The 20,884-nt window shown below is 42.7% G+C and overlaps 1 protein-coding gene across 9 annotated transcripts in view; it reads right to left on the bottom strand.

The window, feature by feature from the left end:
• Positions 1–20,884, bottom strand: part of MAP4K4 (mitogen-activated protein kinase kinase kinase kinase 4) — a 164,607-nt gene that overhangs the window by 23,722 nt on the left and 120,001 nt on the right. For 2 of the 9 annotated variants that reach the window (XM_064439168.1, XM_064439160.1), the window contains exons 13-23: positions 15,208–15,369; positions 13,016–13,102; positions 12,130–12,354; positions 8,677–8,838; positions 6,405–6,635; positions 5,356–5,462; positions 4,257–4,408; positions 3,457–3,554; positions 1,961–2,136; positions 1,430–1,550; positions 39–230 (exon numbers count right to left, since the gene is read on the bottom strand). In XM_064439168.1, coding sequence (XP_064295238.1) covers positions 39–230; positions 1,430–1,550; positions 1,961–2,136; positions 3,457–3,554; positions 4,257–4,408; positions 5,356–5,462; positions 6,405–6,635; positions 8,677–8,838; positions 12,130–12,354; positions 13,016–13,102; positions 15,208–15,369 — 1,713 coding nt within the window. The remainder of the gene's footprint in view (positions 1–38; positions 231–1,429; positions 1,551–1,960; positions 2,137–3,456; positions 3,555–4,256; positions 4,409–5,355; positions 5,463–6,404; positions 6,636–8,676; positions 8,839–12,129; positions 12,355–13,015; positions 13,103–15,207; positions 15,370–20,884) is intronic. The other 7 variants (XM_064439177.1, XM_064439197.1, XM_064439187.1 and 4 more) reach the window with 7 other exon arrangements.

The following is a 20,884-nucleotide window of genomic DNA, read 5'->3' as shown; positions in this document are numbered from 1 at the left end:
AACCCTACGAAAGCAGCCAGCTGTGGTGTAAGACATACCTCATTAGTAGTTAGCTTGTCCTGGGGTGTCTGTGGGGACATGGTGGGTGTCGGCTGGCTGGAGGATGGGGAGGAGGAGGTGGAGGAAGTGGAGGAGGAATGGCTTTGCTGTAAGAGATCTGGCAAGAGGTGAATGCGACCGGCAAAGCCATTGCTCTCATGATGGCTGGCACGCTTTTTGTCAACTGTACTCTGTAGAAAAAACAGGCACACTTGTCTTGCTCAAGTGCTGCTTAACGGTCTATATCCCTAACAACCTCTCTCCTTCTCTCCCTCGCTCGCTTCCTACCTTTTTACATTTAGTTACTGATTTATTTATTTATTTAAAAATATAAGCTGATAATCCATGCCTTGATGCCTGGATGGAAAGGGAAAGTGGGCAGAGCTATTAGAATTCAGCAAATTCCCACCTCTTCTGACAAGCAAAAGCTTAGTTCCTGTGGTTGACTTGCACAGCCAGTTCCACTAATTAACAGAAGAGTAACTGCGCTGGTAAGTCTTCCACCGCAACGCGGACAAGCACATTTTTGGGGGGTGGGGGGTGGGATTTCTTCCCCTATTGTTCTGTTTAAAACTAACTTAAATCCTACACAGATACCAGCTTGGACTGTCTGGTGAATGCCTTCAGCTAACTATTTAAAACAATAAGCATGAAATCTTAATTTTCAAACCAGAGGGCTCAATTAAGAAATTGGCATTCAGTTGTGAAATTCAGAAATGCGATTACTGAGGAAACTCCTATAAGCTAGCACGCTCATTAACACACAAGCTCATTTAAAAGCAGGGAATCATAATCTTTCAGAGGCACAAGAATGCAATAGTTTTGGAATCACAAGGCAACAACACAGCGCTCTAGCTCTGTCCACATTCTCTGCCTCGCCACCTACTTTGCTTCTCTGTTCCCCCACACTAACTGTTGCATGAATCTGTATGTACGTGCGTGTGTCTGTATGTCATCTGGGTGGTCTGTGTGCCCTCAACTACAGCTTCAAAACCATTTAAAAAAAACCCTCCTGAATGCTCCCCCCCAGCCTCCCTCCCAGCCCCACTCCTGAAAGCAATCTTTGGTTCTATGGTATGCTACACAAAGTTCTTGCTCAAGGTACTTGCTCCACACTCCTGCAGCTTTACTACGTTCTCTCCCACAGACTTTGAGGTATGCTGCATGGTGCTGCCATGGGTGTCACTGGAAAGCATGCAAAACAGTAGCAAGGGGTGAAGGGCTACTGTCCTCTGCATGCATCGAACAACTTGCTCATCTGAAATTCACTACAGCTGTGTCTTGATAATACGAACAACAAATATAATGTAGAAACAGCATGGGTGAATGAGCGAGTGGGTTAATGAGCACAGAAAAGGTGCAGCACTGCACAGGGAAGGAAAAGCAATACCTGTCGGACAATTAAGGTGCCCTCCTTAGAAGGAGTCAAGGCAGGTTCACTCTCCACATCGTCATGGACGATCATGGTTTTCACTGACTCTGTTTCACCATTGCTCAAGTTCAATGTTGACCTATTTGCCGGACAAGAAATAACTGGAGTGAGATAACAGCATTCATGCCCTAGCTTTAGCTGCCCTGCACCAAGGCACACTCAAATTTATGTTGTGATCAGAGCAGAATATTTACAGAACCTGCCCAAAAAGACTTCTCTATTAAAAAAAAAAAAGGTCAGGTGTGTGTTAAACACCGCTTCTGTTTTACAACAAATCAAAGGGAGAAGAGGGAAAGGACATAATTTATCCAAGCCTACTTTTTGAAAAGATTACCCTCAGTGTTTGAAAATGTGAACATACAAGGCTGCTATGTCTTGCTCATAGATCGTTGTAAGCTGAAAGAACTAACATACAAGCCAGAATACCCAACGTCCTTTTCCATCAGCCCTCTAAGAGGGAAAACAGAAGCAAAACACAGAAGAACTAACACTGCTCGGACATCATCTGGTCCAGAAGTAGATTCATCTGCTCCTTCTTGTTCCATATCATCGTCTTCTTCATCTGTCGTCCCTGACTCCTCACTTGAGGATGAATAATCTGTCACTTTATGTGGAGGCCGCACATCCTCCACTGCTCGCAATTCCTTTGCCAATGCAGTTAAATCCTGATAGGAGAGGGAGTAAAAAAACAATGTTGCAAGGAAGAGAACAGTTTGCAAGGCAACCCCACTGGATTAGTGCCCCAGTTTGCTCACTTGTCCACCCTTGTGTTTCCATAGCCACAGCAGTATTGTTTCCTTTGATTTATTCATTCCTGATAGTAACCAAAACTCACTTTCTGATAAATTAAAGCACCAAAAGACTCAACCTAAGAAGGCCTTGTCATATTATAGAAAAATGTGTATACTCTGAATCCGAACCATCCTGATTATGGCTTCAGCTTATCCCATTATACCATCTGAAGGACATATAGAAGCACCAAGACCCACTCACACACAGTGGTTGACTGTTGCAGTTTATTTTCCTAAAATTTGCAGGTTAATAGCATCCACCAGAAGAAATCTAGGCAGCAAGGTAGCAGAAAGATCCAAAGACTTATTGAGCCACCCAAGGCATAGTTGCATAGAGCTGATCTCCTTGAAACCTTTTGATCCATTTCCATTTGCATAGATCTGCATTAAGGAGTTCACCTGAGAAGTGAGACTCATTAGCACGAGCTCAGTCACACATGACTGTCAAATAGTATGGGACATAAGCTGCTTTTCTGGCTGCAGCTTGGAGTGTGGGCAAACCAGGTTTGCAGTCAGAGCGACCTGCTCTCAATTGTGTAGCTATGCTTTATTTAGCTGAATACAGTTTATGGCAAATGCTTCACACGTGGTACTATCAGAAGTGAAGGGCTAACCTCTATGTTTCCTTAAGAAGGCAGCTTTAACTGACTGTACTAGCACCCATATCTGTATCATAATGGCAAGAGAAAGAAGTTTTAAGGAAAGCTGGAAATACTGCGAAAACCCACTGTGATCACCCAGATACACCAGGACATAGAGCTGTAAACGACTGAAACAGCAGTCAGACAAAGAACACATCAGAAATCTTTCACAGAAAATAGCAACAGTTTAAGGCCTTACCACTTCTCCCTGCACCATTCAGCCCAGCATTGGCACATTCAGGTCAAATGTGTGATCATTGGTCCAGCCCCAGGAAGGAAGCACAGTATTGAAAGAGAGAAAGGCAAAGGTTACGAAGGAAGAAGACCAGAGACCAGAAACCAATTCCAGAAGCAAAGCACTCTCTAATGCTTAGAATACTCTGATGTGTGCAGGCGATTGCAGAGCCCAGGACATGCTGCTGGGCCCACAGATACAAACCCCAACTCGAGCTGAAGTTCATCCCCAATGGCATCATGAACGGAAGCTCACACTGTACTTTTTGTGGGCCTACCCGAAAAACAGGGGGGAGAGGAGAAAGTGGATGCAACTTACAGCAGGCTTGATAGGTCTGAAGACTTCCTTTTTCTCTTCAGGCTTTTTAGGTGCACTTTCATGACGCTGTGATGGCGAACCCTCTGATTTGGATGATGCTGAATATGTCAAAACCCCGAAAGGAACACAGAACAAATCAGTTTAAGCAGTGAGCTAGAATAGGTTTTTTTACTTCACTTTGGAGTGGGGAATAGAGGTGAGAAGGCTGTCAGGCACTGCCTGAGAGCAAGACATAAGTTTCACTGGTTCACTATTATGTTGTCCCTGAAAAACTATACAAAAAACATCATAAGCTGTGGCCTGTATAGGCGCAGCTGACCTAGAACTGAAGACAAAGTAAAATGTCATACAGCTGTAAATCAAAGAGGGTAACTCGAGTGTGGCCATAAGCTGGAAAATCTGCACCAGCATCCAACGTACCCCAGCTGAGACCTATCCGTATCAGTATGCACCCCTTCAGCAACCACCGAGGTGATAGGCAATAAGCATCAAAAGGTGCCCTTGCACACAGGGGGCAGGGAGCTACGACAGCCTGGAGACTGGGCTGTTTGCACATGGGAAAATGCAGCAGTGACAGAACGTAAATCAGAGAACACAAATGTTTTCACGACAACTTCTGCACCCGCTGTCTTTCCCAAGCAAGGACATACAGCCAAGGGAGGTACTGGAAGCTAACCCATCTTTGATACTGCCTGCTCAAAGGTCTTTCCCAGTGAGGGTTATCATCCGTCATTATTGAGTGTTGCATGACTCAATAAATTTATAAACATGATGTTGCAAAAGGTGGGGGAAGGACTTACATCTCATCCGGAACCGCTCTCCAGACCCACTCTGAGAGCCAGGGTGGGAGCCGGGCTGTGAGCCGGAGTTGCTTGAACCTGAAGAACTGCCACTGCCCGGTCTTGGTACAAGCTTCTCCACCCTTTCCCACAGCAGACGAGGCTCTATATTGCTGTATCAGGGGAGGGAGGAAAGTCTTTGTCACGCACTTCGGTCTCAGATTCCCGTTTCCAAACTGAAACACCACTCTTCCTCAGTCTTCTGCTAATAACTCATCTGAAAGAGCACTTAACACTGAGCTGAGGGCATCCGTGATGCTTCACAACCCAAGCAGTGGCTCCCTTTGAAATACCTATTTCCTTATTCAGTTAAAAAAAGTTTATGTGGGTGTAAGCTATTCTTTTTATTTGGAACTGACTACCTGCCATTCTTATGTATCTAATCTAAAGCAGACAGTTCTCTCAGCGTACATGCAGCAAGTGTGAAATCAGCTCAGAAGTGCTCTGGTCACCCAAGCAAAAGCCAAAAAGCCAGCACTGTCTTCCCCTCTCAGAATACCCTCACCCCTGTCCAGTAAGCTAATTCCAGCGTGGCCTGTCCCCAGTGCTCTGCTGAGCTCTGGAGGCAGCCCCTTCCTCTCCCTCTTCCTGACCTCAGATGCTCTGTGTCACGGCTCATGGACACTTCTCCCCCTCTTGAAGTCTGGTTCTGGCTAAGAGACCAGAAAGTTTCTGAGATCTCTCCAATTCCAATGTTACAAACACTTCTCCTGCCAGTAATCCCCACAGTACGCCCAAGATGACCTGTTGCACCAAAAGGCAAGACGTTCATGAATGGCCACATTTGTTTTTTTAGTAATCTTGAGGATATTTTGACATTATTGCAAAAGTTATAGGGCAGGCAACTCAAAGGAGGAGAGGGAAGAAGAAATTTTGCCAGTGTTTGTTGGCATATGTGCTACACCAAGGGAAATTAATATTAATCACTACCGAAATGGGATCCAAATTCATCCTCCCTCATGTCCAACAGACAATGCCAAAAGATCTCTGGAAATGCCTGGCTTCCCATGAGCCTTTTCCTTCCAATGTAAGAAAGGCGAAGACATGTAGGCTTACAAACCTCGTGGAGTTTCTTTGACCTGCTTGGTTATTTTGCTGCCCACTACCCTGCAGTGGAGAATCACGGCGGGACAGGACTGGTGATCGGGATGTTGTTCTCACAGGTACCTTTGGAGAAAAAAAAACTGTGTTAAGCCCATGAAGAGGAGAGAGAGAAGTCTCCTGCTACAGAATATATTCTTAAGATTTTAACAACACTTAATTCTAAGTCCAAGCTAGCATCAATGACCAAAAGCACTAAACAAACACCCACAAAATCAAGAGCCTTAGTTGGGATGCTGTTCAGATTTTGAAGAGAACTCAAAGTTTAGTCTTAACATGGACTAGTGTTTAATAGTTACCACACGAACACATACACACCCTGCTACACTCTAACACCTGACACATTTAAAAAGAATATGGCATTTTGACTGAAGCAGGGGAGGCACAAAGCAATTTGCTGAAACAGCATGAGAATTAGGAGAATAAGCTTAGGGGAACCAAACAAATGCCCGGGAATGGATCAGCAGAAGGCAAAGACTGGTGGGGGAGCAAGAATATACTCAGAAGAAGCAAATCCCAGTGGATGGGAGTTTGGGGAGGGGGGCAAGGGGGTGGCGGGAGGGAGGGGGAGAGGAGGAGGAAGTATATTGAATGTTTCCTTTTTGTTCAGTTCCATCTCAATTTTAAATAAGTGTATGATTCATAGTTTGGGTTGCTAACAGATGAAGAGGAAAATTAACTCTGAGCAATAACCTCAGGGATATTTTAAATTCTTTCCTGAATATGGTAATGATTTGTTAACTTAGCATAATAAATTGTCTCTCTGAAAAGCTGCATTCTATAAATAATTGCCAATTTTATATGAAGCTTCAATATTGTATTTAAGGTTGATTATCATTAACCCATTGACTGAACACCTACGTTATGATCTGCCTTCTAATACACTGTTACGAATGCTGGCACAAGGGCATGGTCTTCCCAGTGCCCAGGGTATCACATCCTTAAAAAAGTAATAGTCAATAATAATAAAAAAAAAAAAAAGCACACATCTGTCTTTCTACTCCTTACCCTTGGAGGCACCTCGTCACTGTCTGATCTAGCCCAAGCCTTTTGGGTGGGGTCGGGTACCTCCGACTTAGAGTCAGAACTCTGATTTAGCACTTCACTGCGTGAAGGTGGATATGGGTCCTGGGAACGAAGATGGTGATGAGCAAATTTGGGAGAAGGGTCACTGAAGGAATGGGATCGCGAGACAGGGGAAACATTGTTCTTGAGAGATGCCAGATGGGACCACTGTACCTTACAAGAAAACAAAACATAAAACATTCAATGCGCTCAGTATAACTGGCTTTCCAATTAACACAGAATAAAGGCAGGTGGGGCGGGCAGAGACAAATTGGTTATGGCATTAGGTAAGCGTGGGGTGGAATCAATGCACTTAAAAGCAAGGCAAGCGCCCAAAGAACGTAACAGACTGAAAATATAGCACATATGCATTTTTCTGTGAGATACGCTCTCCACATACACATACACTGGTGCCCAGAAGAAAAGGGGACCTAATATCTGCACCATGAGTCTGAGTCCGAAGGCCACTCAAGACAGAAGTTGCCTTCCATTCCCCAGCCTTCAGTGGGCTTTGGTCAGGTCTCATGGCAGCACTGGCTGGCTGGGAAATTTGAAGCAGATACCCAATTGAAGAAATGTACAACATTAAAGAATGCTGTAAAATGTGCAAACCAACAGACGTTTACGTTACCTAATAAATCTAGGAACTAGATACAGTTCCAAACTTTTGGAGAAAGACCATAACACAAAAGCCTTTATTCCTTTACGGTCATTGCAACATATATTAAAAAAACCTGTAATATATATTGTATATAGTATACATATGTACAATATACTTACATCATATATGTACCATATACTGTACATATATACATATTTATACACAAACTAAGCACACACGTACACACACACATATTCAGTTATACATACTAAGAAGGCACAACAGTAACTGCAGAGTCAAAAATCCATTGGGATTTCCACTGAAATCCATATTGACCCTTCAGCCTACTCCCTCCTTGTGCATAAATCTGCATTTCAGAGTTAATTTCTGAAATTAAGGAGGAGGAAAGGTCATAACTGAAGAACACACTGTTTTCACACCTAATAATTAAGCAAAACTTTGCTTTCAACCCCAGTTTCAGTAGGCTGGTTGTATTTGTTTTTATATGATTATTATTTCCTCAATTTTAATACACACAGCTGTTGGAGAGCCTGATTATCCTTAATATGAGTGGAAGACCCAGACTTTAAAAGTAACTGGCACAGAGAGCATGAAGATACAAGTCCAATATTTTGAAATAGTCATAGAGGTTTGAATAAAAGCCAGGAATTAATGAGTAAGAGATGAAGTTCTGTCCTGATTTCTCCCACTCTCCCGTCTGTTCAAATTCTCCTGTTGCCCAGAAGAGCTGCAATACCTAGTCACAATCAGGGACGGTTTTAGCTTGCACTGTCATCAGCAGACTTAATTTGGGAGAAGAAAATTCTGCATGGAAACAGAGGAACTGAATGCAGAACTATACCGTTTAATTTAGCATATCTAAATTGCTCAGAATTTATGGGCTATGTCTAAGTTTTAGACAAAGGTTACTTTTTAAATTCATGCTATAATTCCTATGAGATACAGATACCAAGATCTGGAAGCTCTTCATTAGAAAACAACAGAATGATGGCAGCCACACAGCTCAATGGTTTCAACCTCTTTTTGATTTTCCAGGGGTGGTACAGAGCTCTGTTTAGCAACTGTAAGCCTACTGACAACAAACTTGCTTTTCTTAGTCATGTTTTGTAAATCTCTCTGAAGCAGTGCTCATACTATTAAAAACCACTTGTTTAGTTAACTTTTACCGCAAGAATTTAAAAAACCAAGCAAGCTTACTTTCCTGAGCATCCTTTTCAATAGTAAATATCTTGCACTGATCAAATTCTGAATTATAAGAGTGTACTACACTGTGTCACCAGTGTTTAGCCCACCATTCCACTGTTGCACAGATAGTAATGGAATGCAACAGTTCTAATCTAGCTCTAATATTAAAAAAAAGAAACAAACAACAAAACAAAACCAAAAACTAACACCAAAACCACAAATCCATCAGTTTAATCAATAAAATAAGCAAAAACAGACAAAAAGCAAATCTACTGAATAAGCTGCTTTGTGTAACAGCGCTACCCTTTACATAAGGCTTTCTAAGTACCCAGATCTGCAAATCTGAAGGAAACATGCTGGGACTTCTGAATTTCCTCCAGGCTTACTAGGATTTTTCTGGGCACTTACCTGGGGCTCCATTGGCCTCTGCAAGGCAGGCTGAGCCGGTTCTGAGTTTCCATTGGAAAAGGACTCTGATCTTGAAGGCACTGGTGGCTCCAACACTTTGCCCATCTGCTTAGACTGTGCTTCAGGGGAGCCCTGATTAGTTTTTCTAAATCTTTCCTCCACCTAAGCCAAAATAAATGGAGGTTAAGCCTGGAGTCAGTAAAACCAATTACAGTGGAAATATGAAGGTGAGTACCACCTTCCCTTTAACATAAAGAAATCTATACATTTGGGGCTTGGTAGGATTTTTCCCCTACCACTTTCACCAGCACTGTGAAACACAGAGTGAAGTACACCAAAGTGGCAAGTATGCCAATATGGAGAGTCCATACTAGGAAGAGAGGATACAGCAGGCAGTAAGAAGTGAAGTGATATGACAAAAGACCATTAGAATCACAGAATCATTATGGGGCTTCTTTCTGCCTAGACTAGTATTTTCCTCACAGACAATAAAAAGGATATATGAAAACAGAAACAACCTTACAATATAAAAGTATGTTTCCCACTGCTATCCCTTACTGTAGTTACCCACCTTACTCCATGTTATTTGATTATCTGCTTTCGTGTGTTGTCTCTTTGCCAATGCAAGAAGAAATATAATATGCTTCTCTACCCGGTAATACTGGAGGCTGTTTGGCTTTTGGTACAAAACTGTAGGACTGGTCATCCTCTCTTTTATCAGATAGTCCCAACAGCCCCAGCAGCTTGTTTCTGGTTCTCAGGGAGGTGCAGAAGTGATCATACACTAACCTCAAGAGCTTGCTGAGGAGAAGACTAAGTCAGAAAGTACTCGGTCATCAAAAGAACATCAAGTGAGGTCCCGATGCAGAAACATCACCTCTTCCAAGGCCAAAGCATTGCAAACAAAGCAAGACATATAAAGGGCAAGAGATGGAGGGAGGCTCCAGGCAGAAAGGAAATATCCTTCCATTTCTTAAGACAGTCTGTTGCTGGAATTAGAGCAGCGTGTGCGTTTCTGCCAGGGGAGCTGCTGCTGAGGAACGCTAAAAGTACTTTATCAAAGCGTCACAGAAAGATCAAACTGGCAGGTTGGGCTGATTTCATTTGTTGAGATTCTGCTCACAAGATTTGCTTTAACCCTTTTGCCTGGAGCACAAAACCAGTACTGGAGTGGTTTCCTAGTTGTTCCCTAGTAGTGATGGTCTGGAGAGACTGGCTGTTCATATAGCCATGTCAGAAAACAGAGGCAAGTCTCCAGGATTCCTTAGCTGGGCTGCTTTACAAACCCAACCTGCCTCTGCTTTCCAAAATTTGAGGACAGCAACAGTTTGCCTATGGGAACAAGCAGACAAGCTTCTGCCAGGTCTATACAAAATACACCATGCCTTGGGAAATGCAACAATAAGGGAGGCAAGCATCTTCACCACACAATAATTTTCACCGTTGTGTTCAACTTCACAGAGCCGTCCTTCAAGGTTGAAAAACCAGGACAGACTCCTTGTTATGAATAGAACAAGGAAAAGCCCCAAGTCTTTCTGTCTGAAGAAACAGGCTTTCATGTCTCTAGCTGTAGATGATAGGAGGCTTCCTCCACAAAGCACACAAACTGCACGAGCCACATGTCCTTAAAACCAGGCAAGAGGTGGGAAGGAGACAGATAGCCAGTGCAGCCCTGAACAGAAGCAGGCCCTGTTCCAGTCATCTGACTGTCTGGACCAGAAAACAGTATTAAGCCTCATTGCTTGCTCTCATCTTGCCCACTGTTTCCCAGAGCCAATCTTAGAAGTCCTTTTCATTATATTCTCATTGCTGCTGGAATGGCAAAACCCCCCTCTAATCCCCATTAGACTTTGCCAGAACAGGAAAGATAGCCCACTTTGGCTTATCACCCTGATGGTCAGTCTCCATAGATGGAGACTGTCTCCAGACAGCAGTATACCTGAAAGTATGAGGCACAGAATGCTCGCTCTCCAACTCCAATGTCAAGAATGACATTAAGAGTTAATGCTTGCTTTTAAGGCTAACTGGTGTTGCTCCCACTGCCAGGCACCAAGATATCATGGCTATACTTCTACCACACATACACAGCAATCTCTGGGAAGATCTGACTACTAAAACAATTCTTCTGTGCCTTCACTTTACTTCTTCTAGCTAGAGCAATCACAAAAGAAAAAGACCATGACAGAAAAATAGCTGAGTCAGTGGTTCTGCTAAAGGATGTAACACTTTGAATCTTCAGGGGTTTCTCTCCTTTTCAACTCAAAGGAAAATGGGAGGAACAGAGATGGTTCTGCATCCCTCCAAAGCTAGCCTTCAGGTTGGACAGGAGTGCTGGACTGGCACTGTACTTTCACCGAGGCGGGCCAGGAACAAGGACAAGAGGGATAGTTCCACGCCTGCACCACCACATACCAGACAAGTCTGAACTTATTCCAGGAGAGAGAGACATACCAGATATTTTAATCACCAAGAGGAATGGATGAGATAGCACAAACATGGTTTCTGAAGAACGTGTACAATAGCATCTACAAGAAAATGAGTTTCTGCTCACCAAGCCCAAACAGCAATACTTCAAAGGCAACGAAGTGCTAGTGGACGAAGGTGGACTGAAAGCTATTTTATCATGTTCAACAGCCCCAAGGATTTTTTTTGTTCTTGTTCCAAAACACATTTGCCCAGTTCCCACATGCTGGTGATGAATTTCATTAAGAGCTTTGACCAGTGTTGCCCAGTCTAGTGGTTTGTGGGCAATATGGTGCTCAAGGGAAACATAAGAACAAGACCGCTGAAAGAGAGCCAAGTATGCATCAAAGAGGCAATAACTTGCTTAGCAACGTTACCCGTGGGCCAGTGAGGACGGGACCACTCACTGAAACAAACAGCACTCTGATGATTTCAGATCAACAGGTGAGTGCCCAAAGTCCAAGAAGGCAGCACCATAGAAATGAAACTAATGAAATTCAGGTTTGTGTACACGAGAAGGGTATTTCTAAGAGCATGGGCTAAAGCACCAAATGTGCAAACAGGTGCTGTGTGCAAGCATCCCTGGGAGTTTGTGTTTTCCAATTGCCTCCCGATTTCCAATCGCCAGTACGTGCCAGAGGCACAGATCACCAACCACACCAATGCTTCCTATGAAAACATGTCTGATGAAGTGCAGATGAGATTAACCTCCTGACGTGACGCTTCCAAAATCAGGTCCCCACAGTCTGCAGCCTTCCAGAATTTCTTTCTACCCTTGATACGACCAAACTCTGAACTCCAGTGATTGCAGCAGAAGTATCAGATGTTCCCCTCAGGTTTGGAAAACAGTGGCCAACTTTTTAAAATATCCTGCCCCGTAAGTGACACTTTGACTTCTGACTGTACTATAGCAGAATCACAGTCATGATGATGTCAAATGGCAGCGACAGAGGAGCAGGTAGCAGATTCCTGCCCACAACCAGGACTTACCTCACGCGCTCTTTCAGCAGGCTCATAGTGGGATTTTGGCTCAGGGGTATGATAGCTTTGTTTATTTCTTTCTTGCTGCTGCTGCTGCTGCTGCTGTTGCTGCTGCTGCTGTTGCTGCCGCCTGTGATCATGCTGCAGCGACAGGAGGTAGGCTTGCTCCTGCTGCAACTGGCGCTGGAGTCGCTCCGCCTGTCGGTGTTCCTCCATCTCTCGCCATCTGTATTCCTTTGAGAGAACGGGTGAGTAATTCAAGACGTGACATTGACTGCACAGTGGATGTGTCCCTATCCATCCCATTAAAAATGCACCTTTCTGGTTGTTGCTTTTTTGCTTTGTTTTGTTTGTTTCATTGTTAAAGTGTAACCAAGAGCTAAGTTAGACCAATATGTCTCGTGTTGGGAAAGTTGAGAGTGTACTGCTAAGCTTGACATGATTGGAGAGTTATGTCAAAACTGAATTTTATTAAAGGAAAAAAAAAGCCACAGTCATTTATACTAAATCCAGTATAGAGTTCATAAAACAATGATTTAGACCAACACTAGGCCATTGTATCCTGGGGTGGATTTACATATCATGTGTGCTTTTGATCTGCAACTTAAGCACTCTAGTTCTTCACTGAATGCCAAGGTCTGTTCAGAAACTCGACCACCACACCAGAACTGTTCCACTTTAACATAAAGCCTCCTCTTACTGCCCAGAAAGCAGTGTGACCATACAGCACTTCTCATATGTGCCTGTCAGCCCACGACACTAGCATAAATGGCCTTTTAATCAAGCTCCTTTGTTGTCATACTGTCAGTGCAGCTGTGCCCGACTGAGGGAAGCCTAGGACTGGCCGGATAAATGGATCCTATAGCTACTGAACAAAACAGATACAGTGCTTTACCAGTAACATGGCCTGCTCCTGGAGCAGCTGCTGCTGTAGAATTTCCAAGTGCCGCTGCTCCTCTTCTAGCTGTCGCCTGATATACTCCTGTCACATAGAAATTACCCAGCAATAAATTTATTCAAAAGGAATGCATCAGAACCCCCTGGGTGGAACACCACACGCTACTTCCCCAGTTCAGCTTTTACGAGAAACGCACTTCAGGATGGATTAGTGCCTGCAGAACAATTTAGGCAGCCCTGCCTCCTGAGCATCGGATTTTGGCCCCTTGCATTCTGGAATTTGGACTCCTGCAAATGTTGCCGGCACGGGCCAGAGCTCATTTACATATTTTGGAAGTGGTTTCAAGAAGCAGCAAAATGCACTTGAAGGTTTTGGAAAGTTAAAACACAGCAAGTCTGACTCAACACAGCCAACACAAAGTCACATGCAAGTTGTATTAAACATTAGTTTGTTGCACTGGTGCGATGAACTGTTAGCAACAGCTAGAGCCAGGCTTAGTGTAGGCAGACCTGGAGCAAGCTCCCCCCGAGAGGGGCTCTGCCAACTGCAGTTGGGACCTGCCCTGCCGTCTCCCCTGCCGCCCTCACCAGAAGCTTGTCCTGAGCAGACGCTGCCAGCCTTGCTGAATTATGCGATGGTTATGACACAAACAAACATCCACCAGGAAACAGATATTAGACCAAACTCGCTTACTCTTGCGATCTAGCCATCTCTTCACCTGCAGCCTCAACAGGTCGAGACTTTTACCCACTGCTTTGCCTGACCCCCTAGAAGAACTCAAACTCTGAAGCACCAAACCCCCAAGCTGGTAACATCCTATCATGCAATTAATGGAAGTATGTAACATGTGCATGCGCGCACACACACAAGCACACGCACACATTTACAGTGTATGCATAAAGAAATTAATGGATCAGTGATACAGTGATGGGAGCTATAGGAAGTCTTGTGACAGACTGATGAGATACACTATACTATACTGTTGTTACGCACATTGGCTGAGCCGTAGTTCGGGTTAACAAAAATTCTAAGAGGGGGCATGTTTTTTCTTAAAAAAAAATAAAAAATCAGAGTGGTTCAGCTTGGCCACGTCAATTAACGATTTGTCATTACTGGCACTGTGCGTAATTAGCATTTCAACAGTTTAAAAAGCAGCTGGGGGAATACCCGGTGTCTGCCCAAAAGCAAATTGCTGTGCTGTAATTAGAGATTTTCCATATATTTATTCCCACTGGTTAGTCTTCTCTCGTTTTGACTCAGAAGTCTTTGAAACATACAAACACAATAAAATTCCCCAGTAACACGATCATCAATGATCTCAAACACAGTCACTTTACATAAGAAAAAACGAAGGTATATCAGGCCAAAACTAGCATTCCTGAGGTTAATGGGAAATTTAAAATCAGCCTCTAGGACAGTAGTTTTGGCCCTTTATTTGGGATCAGTATTTTGTAGTGCATGCACAGTAATTATTACCCTGATTATCACCCTGATTAAAGTTTTTAAAGGATTTTAAAACATGCAGATTTCATGCATAAATACAGCAGCTGAATTTCACAGTTTAAAAGGTTTCTCACCTGTACTTTCAGTGTATTAAGGACACACTGACATAACTTAAGATATACTTGCTGCCTGAACTGGCATACGTTATTAGAGCTGATTTTAAATAGAGTAAGAGACAGAGATTGCATATTTAAGTTTTAGGAAGGAAAACCCTCTGCAGCTCAAAGGTTCCAATTCAGAATATTCAAAGTTTATGATGAGCCTCTGACCAATTCTGGGTGCCACAAGCTGACACGCAACAGATCTGCCGTTCTCTGGGAGGCCTTCTGAACAGGGGCATGTCCTGCAAGAACCACTGATCCAGCAAGACAAGCCTAGAAACAATTTTCGGCCCCAGTGATGATTTCGCCAATTCCGAAGGATTTTAGTCAAGCCCAGGGGCACGAGCTGAATTTAGATTGAGTATTGCAACAAGACTTCTTTTTCTGAGGGAATATTGAGGCTGCCAGAATCTTCCATAAAGCCCTACAATCTATGTTAGTGCGTTTGCTGTCAGAGAGAACAAAGATGAAAGGGTCAGTGTTAGGTCGCCTCTAAGCTGCTTTAGGCTTATTAATTTTTTAAAAATTAAAATAGAATTTAGAAGAAACAAACCTATTGCGGATATATCTGTATAACGGACTCACCTGCTCCCTTTCTACCCTCCTCTTTTCCTCCTCTGCTCTTCTTCTCTCTTCCTCTTCCTTACGCCTCCTCTCCAGTTCTTCCAGCCGTCTCTTTTCTTCCTGTTCCCTCCGCCTTTGCTCACGCTCTTGTTGCCTTCGAGCCTCTCGTTCTCTCCTTTGTTGCTACAAAAAGCGAAAAGAAACCACAAAGTTTTACTTTTGTTGTTATCAAAGAAAGAGGTGGGGTTGTTTCCTACTGTGAAGAGAGGGATGTACCAGGACTGGCAAGCTCTGCAACTGAGTGACAAAACGTTTTATGCAAGTGTTCCACCAGGAAACTAACTCATACCCAGCACACAACTATCCCTAAAAGCAGCCTCTCTTACTCTCTCTGGTTTCTTCACACACATACACACAAAGTCACGTACCATATTCCCGACATCCGAGGTGTGGAAGCTCACTGCTGCTCTTCAGGAGAGGCTCACACTGAAATCTCAATCTCTGAACAACTGTTGAACTAAAACCTTAATCAGAGTCACAGTTTTCTTGACTTCAACGCATCATCTAATGTTGCCAAAAGGGAACTATCTGCCCCACTGAATCAGCTAAAACTCAAATGTCAACTATCTGAGCTTTTGGTAAGCAGCTTCTCTCTTAACACAGTTGATGGTCAGCTAAGAATTTGATGGTGTTGGCCCAACAACCAAGCCTGATTTAATGCACTGCCCAAAACTTTGCCTAAGAGAGAAAGAAGGCTGACCAACAGCACCTCGGCCCCTCCCAGAACATCAAAAGCACCTATATGTAAAAGAGGAAAAACAGCTGAGCTAAGCTTTTTCACTTACACAGATAAGCTTTCACACATGACCCAAATAAAAAAATAAAAACTGGTGCCGATAAGTCTTCAAGTCTGAAAAGAATTTGGAAAATAGCTCTAGAAAGCATGTACTGACTCATTTATGTCTATAGAGCACCACGTATGACTTCAGAGGAGACATTTTAAATGCCCATACAGTCGTGACCAACTCTTCCAGCACTTCTACAGAAGCATCCAGTTACTCCACCTACCTCGAAATCCCAGGCAGCCTCCCACAACTGCCTAAGTGTCAAAAGACCCAGCTGTCTCCTGTTCAGCCATCAACAGGGAATATCTCTACAACATTTACTCCCATTATAGATGTCTATAATTTACTAAAAAATTACAGAAGATGTTTAAACCAAAAAAAAAGCACACTCAAATTTAATACCAAGAACAAAACGCAAACTTACATTGGTTACTCCTTTTCACATTTATGCGAAGGTTAATACTATCACCAATTTCTGTTGAAGCAAAGCTGCCACAGATTTGCCAGTCTTAAGGCACTCCGAGTAGTCTTGCAAGAGCACTCAGACTAAGCTTTTATTTGAGTTAACAAATCCAGTTACTGGTATGCGTTTCATAGTTGTGCTCTCCTGAACAACCAAAATGACAATGTACACTCTGTGTTACTTCACAGGATGAGCATGACTATGAAGCAATTGAAAGCTCAACAGCCTCTTCCATCTTCTGGAACTGATACTGACATGACAGTGCAGAAGAAACATTGGAGAAAAAAAAAAAGATGGTTATGAATAGTAGTACTTAAATAAAACAGGCTGCTTTCCCATTCCTTTAACTAGCTGCAGTTTCGGGAAACATAGAACTTTCTGGAAGATCACTGTTCAAATACACCCACTCTAACTATGACATCTTCCTTTCTGGCCCATAGCGTCATCCTGGGTTCGCTACCCCCTTCCTGTGCCAGAAGACATAATAAGCTGTTTCTCCCCCGCATTTTCTGTATCTTCTCAGAAACACAGTTTCCTTGCTATTGCATCTCCTCTCCTAACTAAATGCACCTACCAGCCTTTTCTCTCTTGCTTAAGCAAGCTCTCTTCAATGAAGGTAGATACAAAAATAGCAAAAGTGCTGCTAGTCAGCTACAGCACAGGGTGCGTTTCATAGGTTTCACTGCTTCCTCTCCTTCATTTTTTAAGCACTGTGAAAGGATTAACTAGGCACTTTCAGTTCTGATTATAGGTGTCTGTGTCAACCAATTTCTATATTTAAGTCAATATATTCAGGTGCCTCTTGGCTAATCAAGTCTGACAGGCTCTTTGTTTAAGAAAACTAAGATGTGAAGTGCAATAATTCTGTTGCCCTGAGGATGCAAGAGACAGCACACTGCTGACTGGTTAATACGCACATTCATCAACTCAAACACTTCTTAAACATATGAAGCCTGTCTGTCTAACAATATTGTGTTGACATTGTTAAGTGGATATATTGCAGATCTTGGGATGGCATCATTCCCTCTACAAGGAAGATGGGCAGAGCTTAGGTCTTTCGGATGAAAGAAATTCATTGCTTCTTGAATCAATGGAGAAGTGTTCAGCAATTAGAAGTAACTGAATTTAATATGAGAAAAATAAGTTGCAAATTGACTAAGAGACCTTATTTTCCATGGCATCATGAAATAAACAAAATTAGCTGTTAAAAAGACAGCCAGATTGCTAGCTCAGCACCGAGAGCAGATATTTATTACCCAGCAAAAGAAGAAAAAGGGGGAAAAAAAAAAAGGAGAGATTCTCTGCCACCAGTGTGCATTTAAGTCAAATCTCCAAAGCACAAATGTGCTATTGTCTACAGGCCAAAGCACACAGAGAGATGGGGTTTCTTGACATCGCTCCCGCCTCCCCATCAGACACCGCCTCAGCCCCTCATCAGGCGGACAGGAAGGGAAGCACCCGGCACTGCAAGAGCCTGCAGAAACACCCCACACAACCCGCTTATTCCCAGCCCTAGCGATATGAGAAAGGCTTCACTTCCTTTGCACATGGCCTTTGAAACCTCAGCAACAAACAAACCACTGGCCACTAACAAAGTGGAATTTACTTTTAACAAGCCCAGGGAAGGAAACCTACAGTGACAAGGATCTCTCAGGTCCTAGTCCACGTCTCGTCAAAGCAGTGGCAAAGCTGGTTGGTGGCAAGTCATCGTTGACCCAAGCTGGCTTCAGAAGCTGCCCTTTAGCTGACTTCCTACCACCTTTCTGCACAAGGTCAGCTCCCTGACTACCTCTAGCAACTCTTCAACAAGGACACCCTAAAAAGCCCTGGTCACTGTGTTCTCTTTCTAAAACTTCCACTTCTGAATTTAGTAAGTGTGATTGTTGGATATTACCATGCTTACCACACACCAGAAAAAGGTCTGATGTAAAGCACTGTTCCTGTACATGCCCAATAGATAACAGATATAGATCCGGATTCCCTGAAATTCTGGATGCATATCCAGACCTTCTTTAGCTGGATATGGTATTACCAACTTTCCTGCAAATGTCAGATGAAAAGCTTATTTTCAAGGAGCTAACTGTTAACCAGAAGGTAAGGGCAGGAACTCTTCAAAGAAATTTCAGACGTGCCAAAACAGAATTTTGAGAGAGCCCACACTGCCTCAAATTGCTGCGCTTCACAAAATTGGCATTTACTATGCCGAAACAAACAAAAAAAAGAACCATACAGAAAATATAGTGTCAATATTCTGGATCCTTGTCCAGTTTTAGGGCACATTAATGATGTCATAATGGTACCCAACACCTCCAAACTGGAAGACCATGCAGTAGAGCATGATTTACCAGGAGGGGGCAATGCAACTACACATGCAGTTGGTGTATACCAACAAATTCAGGACCTCCTTCATACAGTGAAATGCTGAAGAGAAATATAGATCCTCTAATTTTATATTAATAAAATATTATTACTCTCTTATATTCAGATGAAGGTTGATAAATACATATATTAATTACTTCTTTCACAAAGAATTAGGTAGCCCAGTATCAGCTTAGGAAGAGGATTGGAAAGATTAACAGATACTTTTGCTTTGCCCACACTAGAGGTAAAGCAGAAGTAGAACTTCTTACTCAGTACCAATCCAAACTGCAAGCAATTAAAATTAAGTAGATATGAATAAACTCCTCTTCTGTAAAAGAAACAAAGCCCTGGAAGAAATCGCCTGCAGGTACACCTACATTAGCATCTTGGTTCAGATCAGGAGTGCTCTTTTGAAGTGAATCATCCAATCATCTCCACTTACCAGGTTTTGTTTCATATTTTGGAGATGTCTTGGAGTGCCAACCACTCCTTTTGGATGAAATTAAAAGGGCAGATGCACTCCAACCACAAGCAGGCACACAGTCTAGACCTCAGCTAATCCAAAGGAACGCCTCCTGTCTTCAAACACATGGAGTGAAGTCTTTGGGTCCTCAGCATTTTAATTATTGTGCTCCACAAATCTGCTTCTACTGGACTGTACTATTTGCCAATGGAGCTATAACCTACCACTTCAAAAACATCCATCTTAGATTCTCATAACCAGGGACAGAGACATCATTTAAGTGATAATAAAATATTAATATTTTATATTAATAAATATATAATTATAAAATAAATATAAAACAAAACATATTAATATTTTATTATAAAGTAAGTTATCCTGAACTGTGGAGGTCTGCACAGAATGGGATTGCACCATGACATTCTGAATTTCCCAAACCAGACTCAGTTTTGTGAAGTACAAATTCAAATGCCTTTCCATACCAATCACACTGAGCACTGGTGTCTACACGTTGCTGAACAGAAACACAGACCCATGTTAGAACAGCCTGGAACAGCTCAGATTTCTTGTTTTAACCATCTAAAAACTTACATGACATATAGCTGATATTCATGCAACTAATCATTACATGATTGTTAAGGCGGGGGGGGAGGGGGCGGTGCGGCAGCGACAAGTAATCCCCTTCCCAAAGTATTTCAGGTAATTTTCTGCACTTTGACCATGTATCATTTCCACCCTAAGTAATACACAAAATATAAGGTTCCTGCAACAACAATATTTAGAAGTCAACCTATACGACTTTTAAAAAGTAATCTTTTCCTAATACTGTTGAGAATTACAGTTTTTGGCAGATGTCCTAAACACCGTTCCTGTTGCACTCTTGGTCAAAACTGTCTAGACTCTGTGCCAGCATTGTAAGAACAAGCCCTCAATTTTCATTTAGGAAACTGGAGGGGGGAGAAGGGGGGGGAAAGTATAAGCAACTTGTCCGGAGAGACCATCTAATGCACAGAATTCTTCCCAAAGAATGTCAAACAGGTACACCGAAACACATGCTTGCTCTACACAAGGAAAAATTACAAGAAAGCAAGGCTCCCTAAAAATGACAACAAACTGATGGAAGCCCAGAGATTCAATGCCCGACACTAACCTTAACTCACATTACCAAGTTTTTCATTGTTTACTGGCTTCATCAAAACAGGCGGGTGAGTTAAGGACAAAGTGACAACATTTCAGTATTTTGGCCTTCAATTGTGTCACAACACTGATGTTTATCTAAATACGTGTCTACCACCCTTCCCCCATCTTAAAGATCTTGTTTTTGCTGTTGTTTTGTTAAAAAAAGTTATCACTTGGGATCATACATTTTTCCAGCACAAGATCCAACAAACTAAGTGGATTTTTTTGAAAACTCAGTGTGAGCCTTTTTTTTTAATACACTTTAGGAACAAGATGCCCACCCATCACCTGCAAAAGGAAACCTTTATAGCTCTCCATTCATATTTATGTTTCTAAGGGAACCAGGCTGAGGTTATAGACTCAATAAAAGGTAAGAAGTTTTTCTCT

The sequence above is a fragment of the Phalacrocorax carbo genome, chromosome 1, assembly GCF_963921805.1.
Source record: "Phalacrocorax carbo chromosome 1, bPhaCar2.1, whole genome shotgun sequence".
Taxonomy (NCBI): Eukaryota; Metazoa; Chordata; class Aves; order Suliformes; family Phalacrocoracidae; genus Phalacrocorax; species Phalacrocorax carbo.
This window is presented reverse-complemented; position numbering and strand designations above follow the sequence as displayed.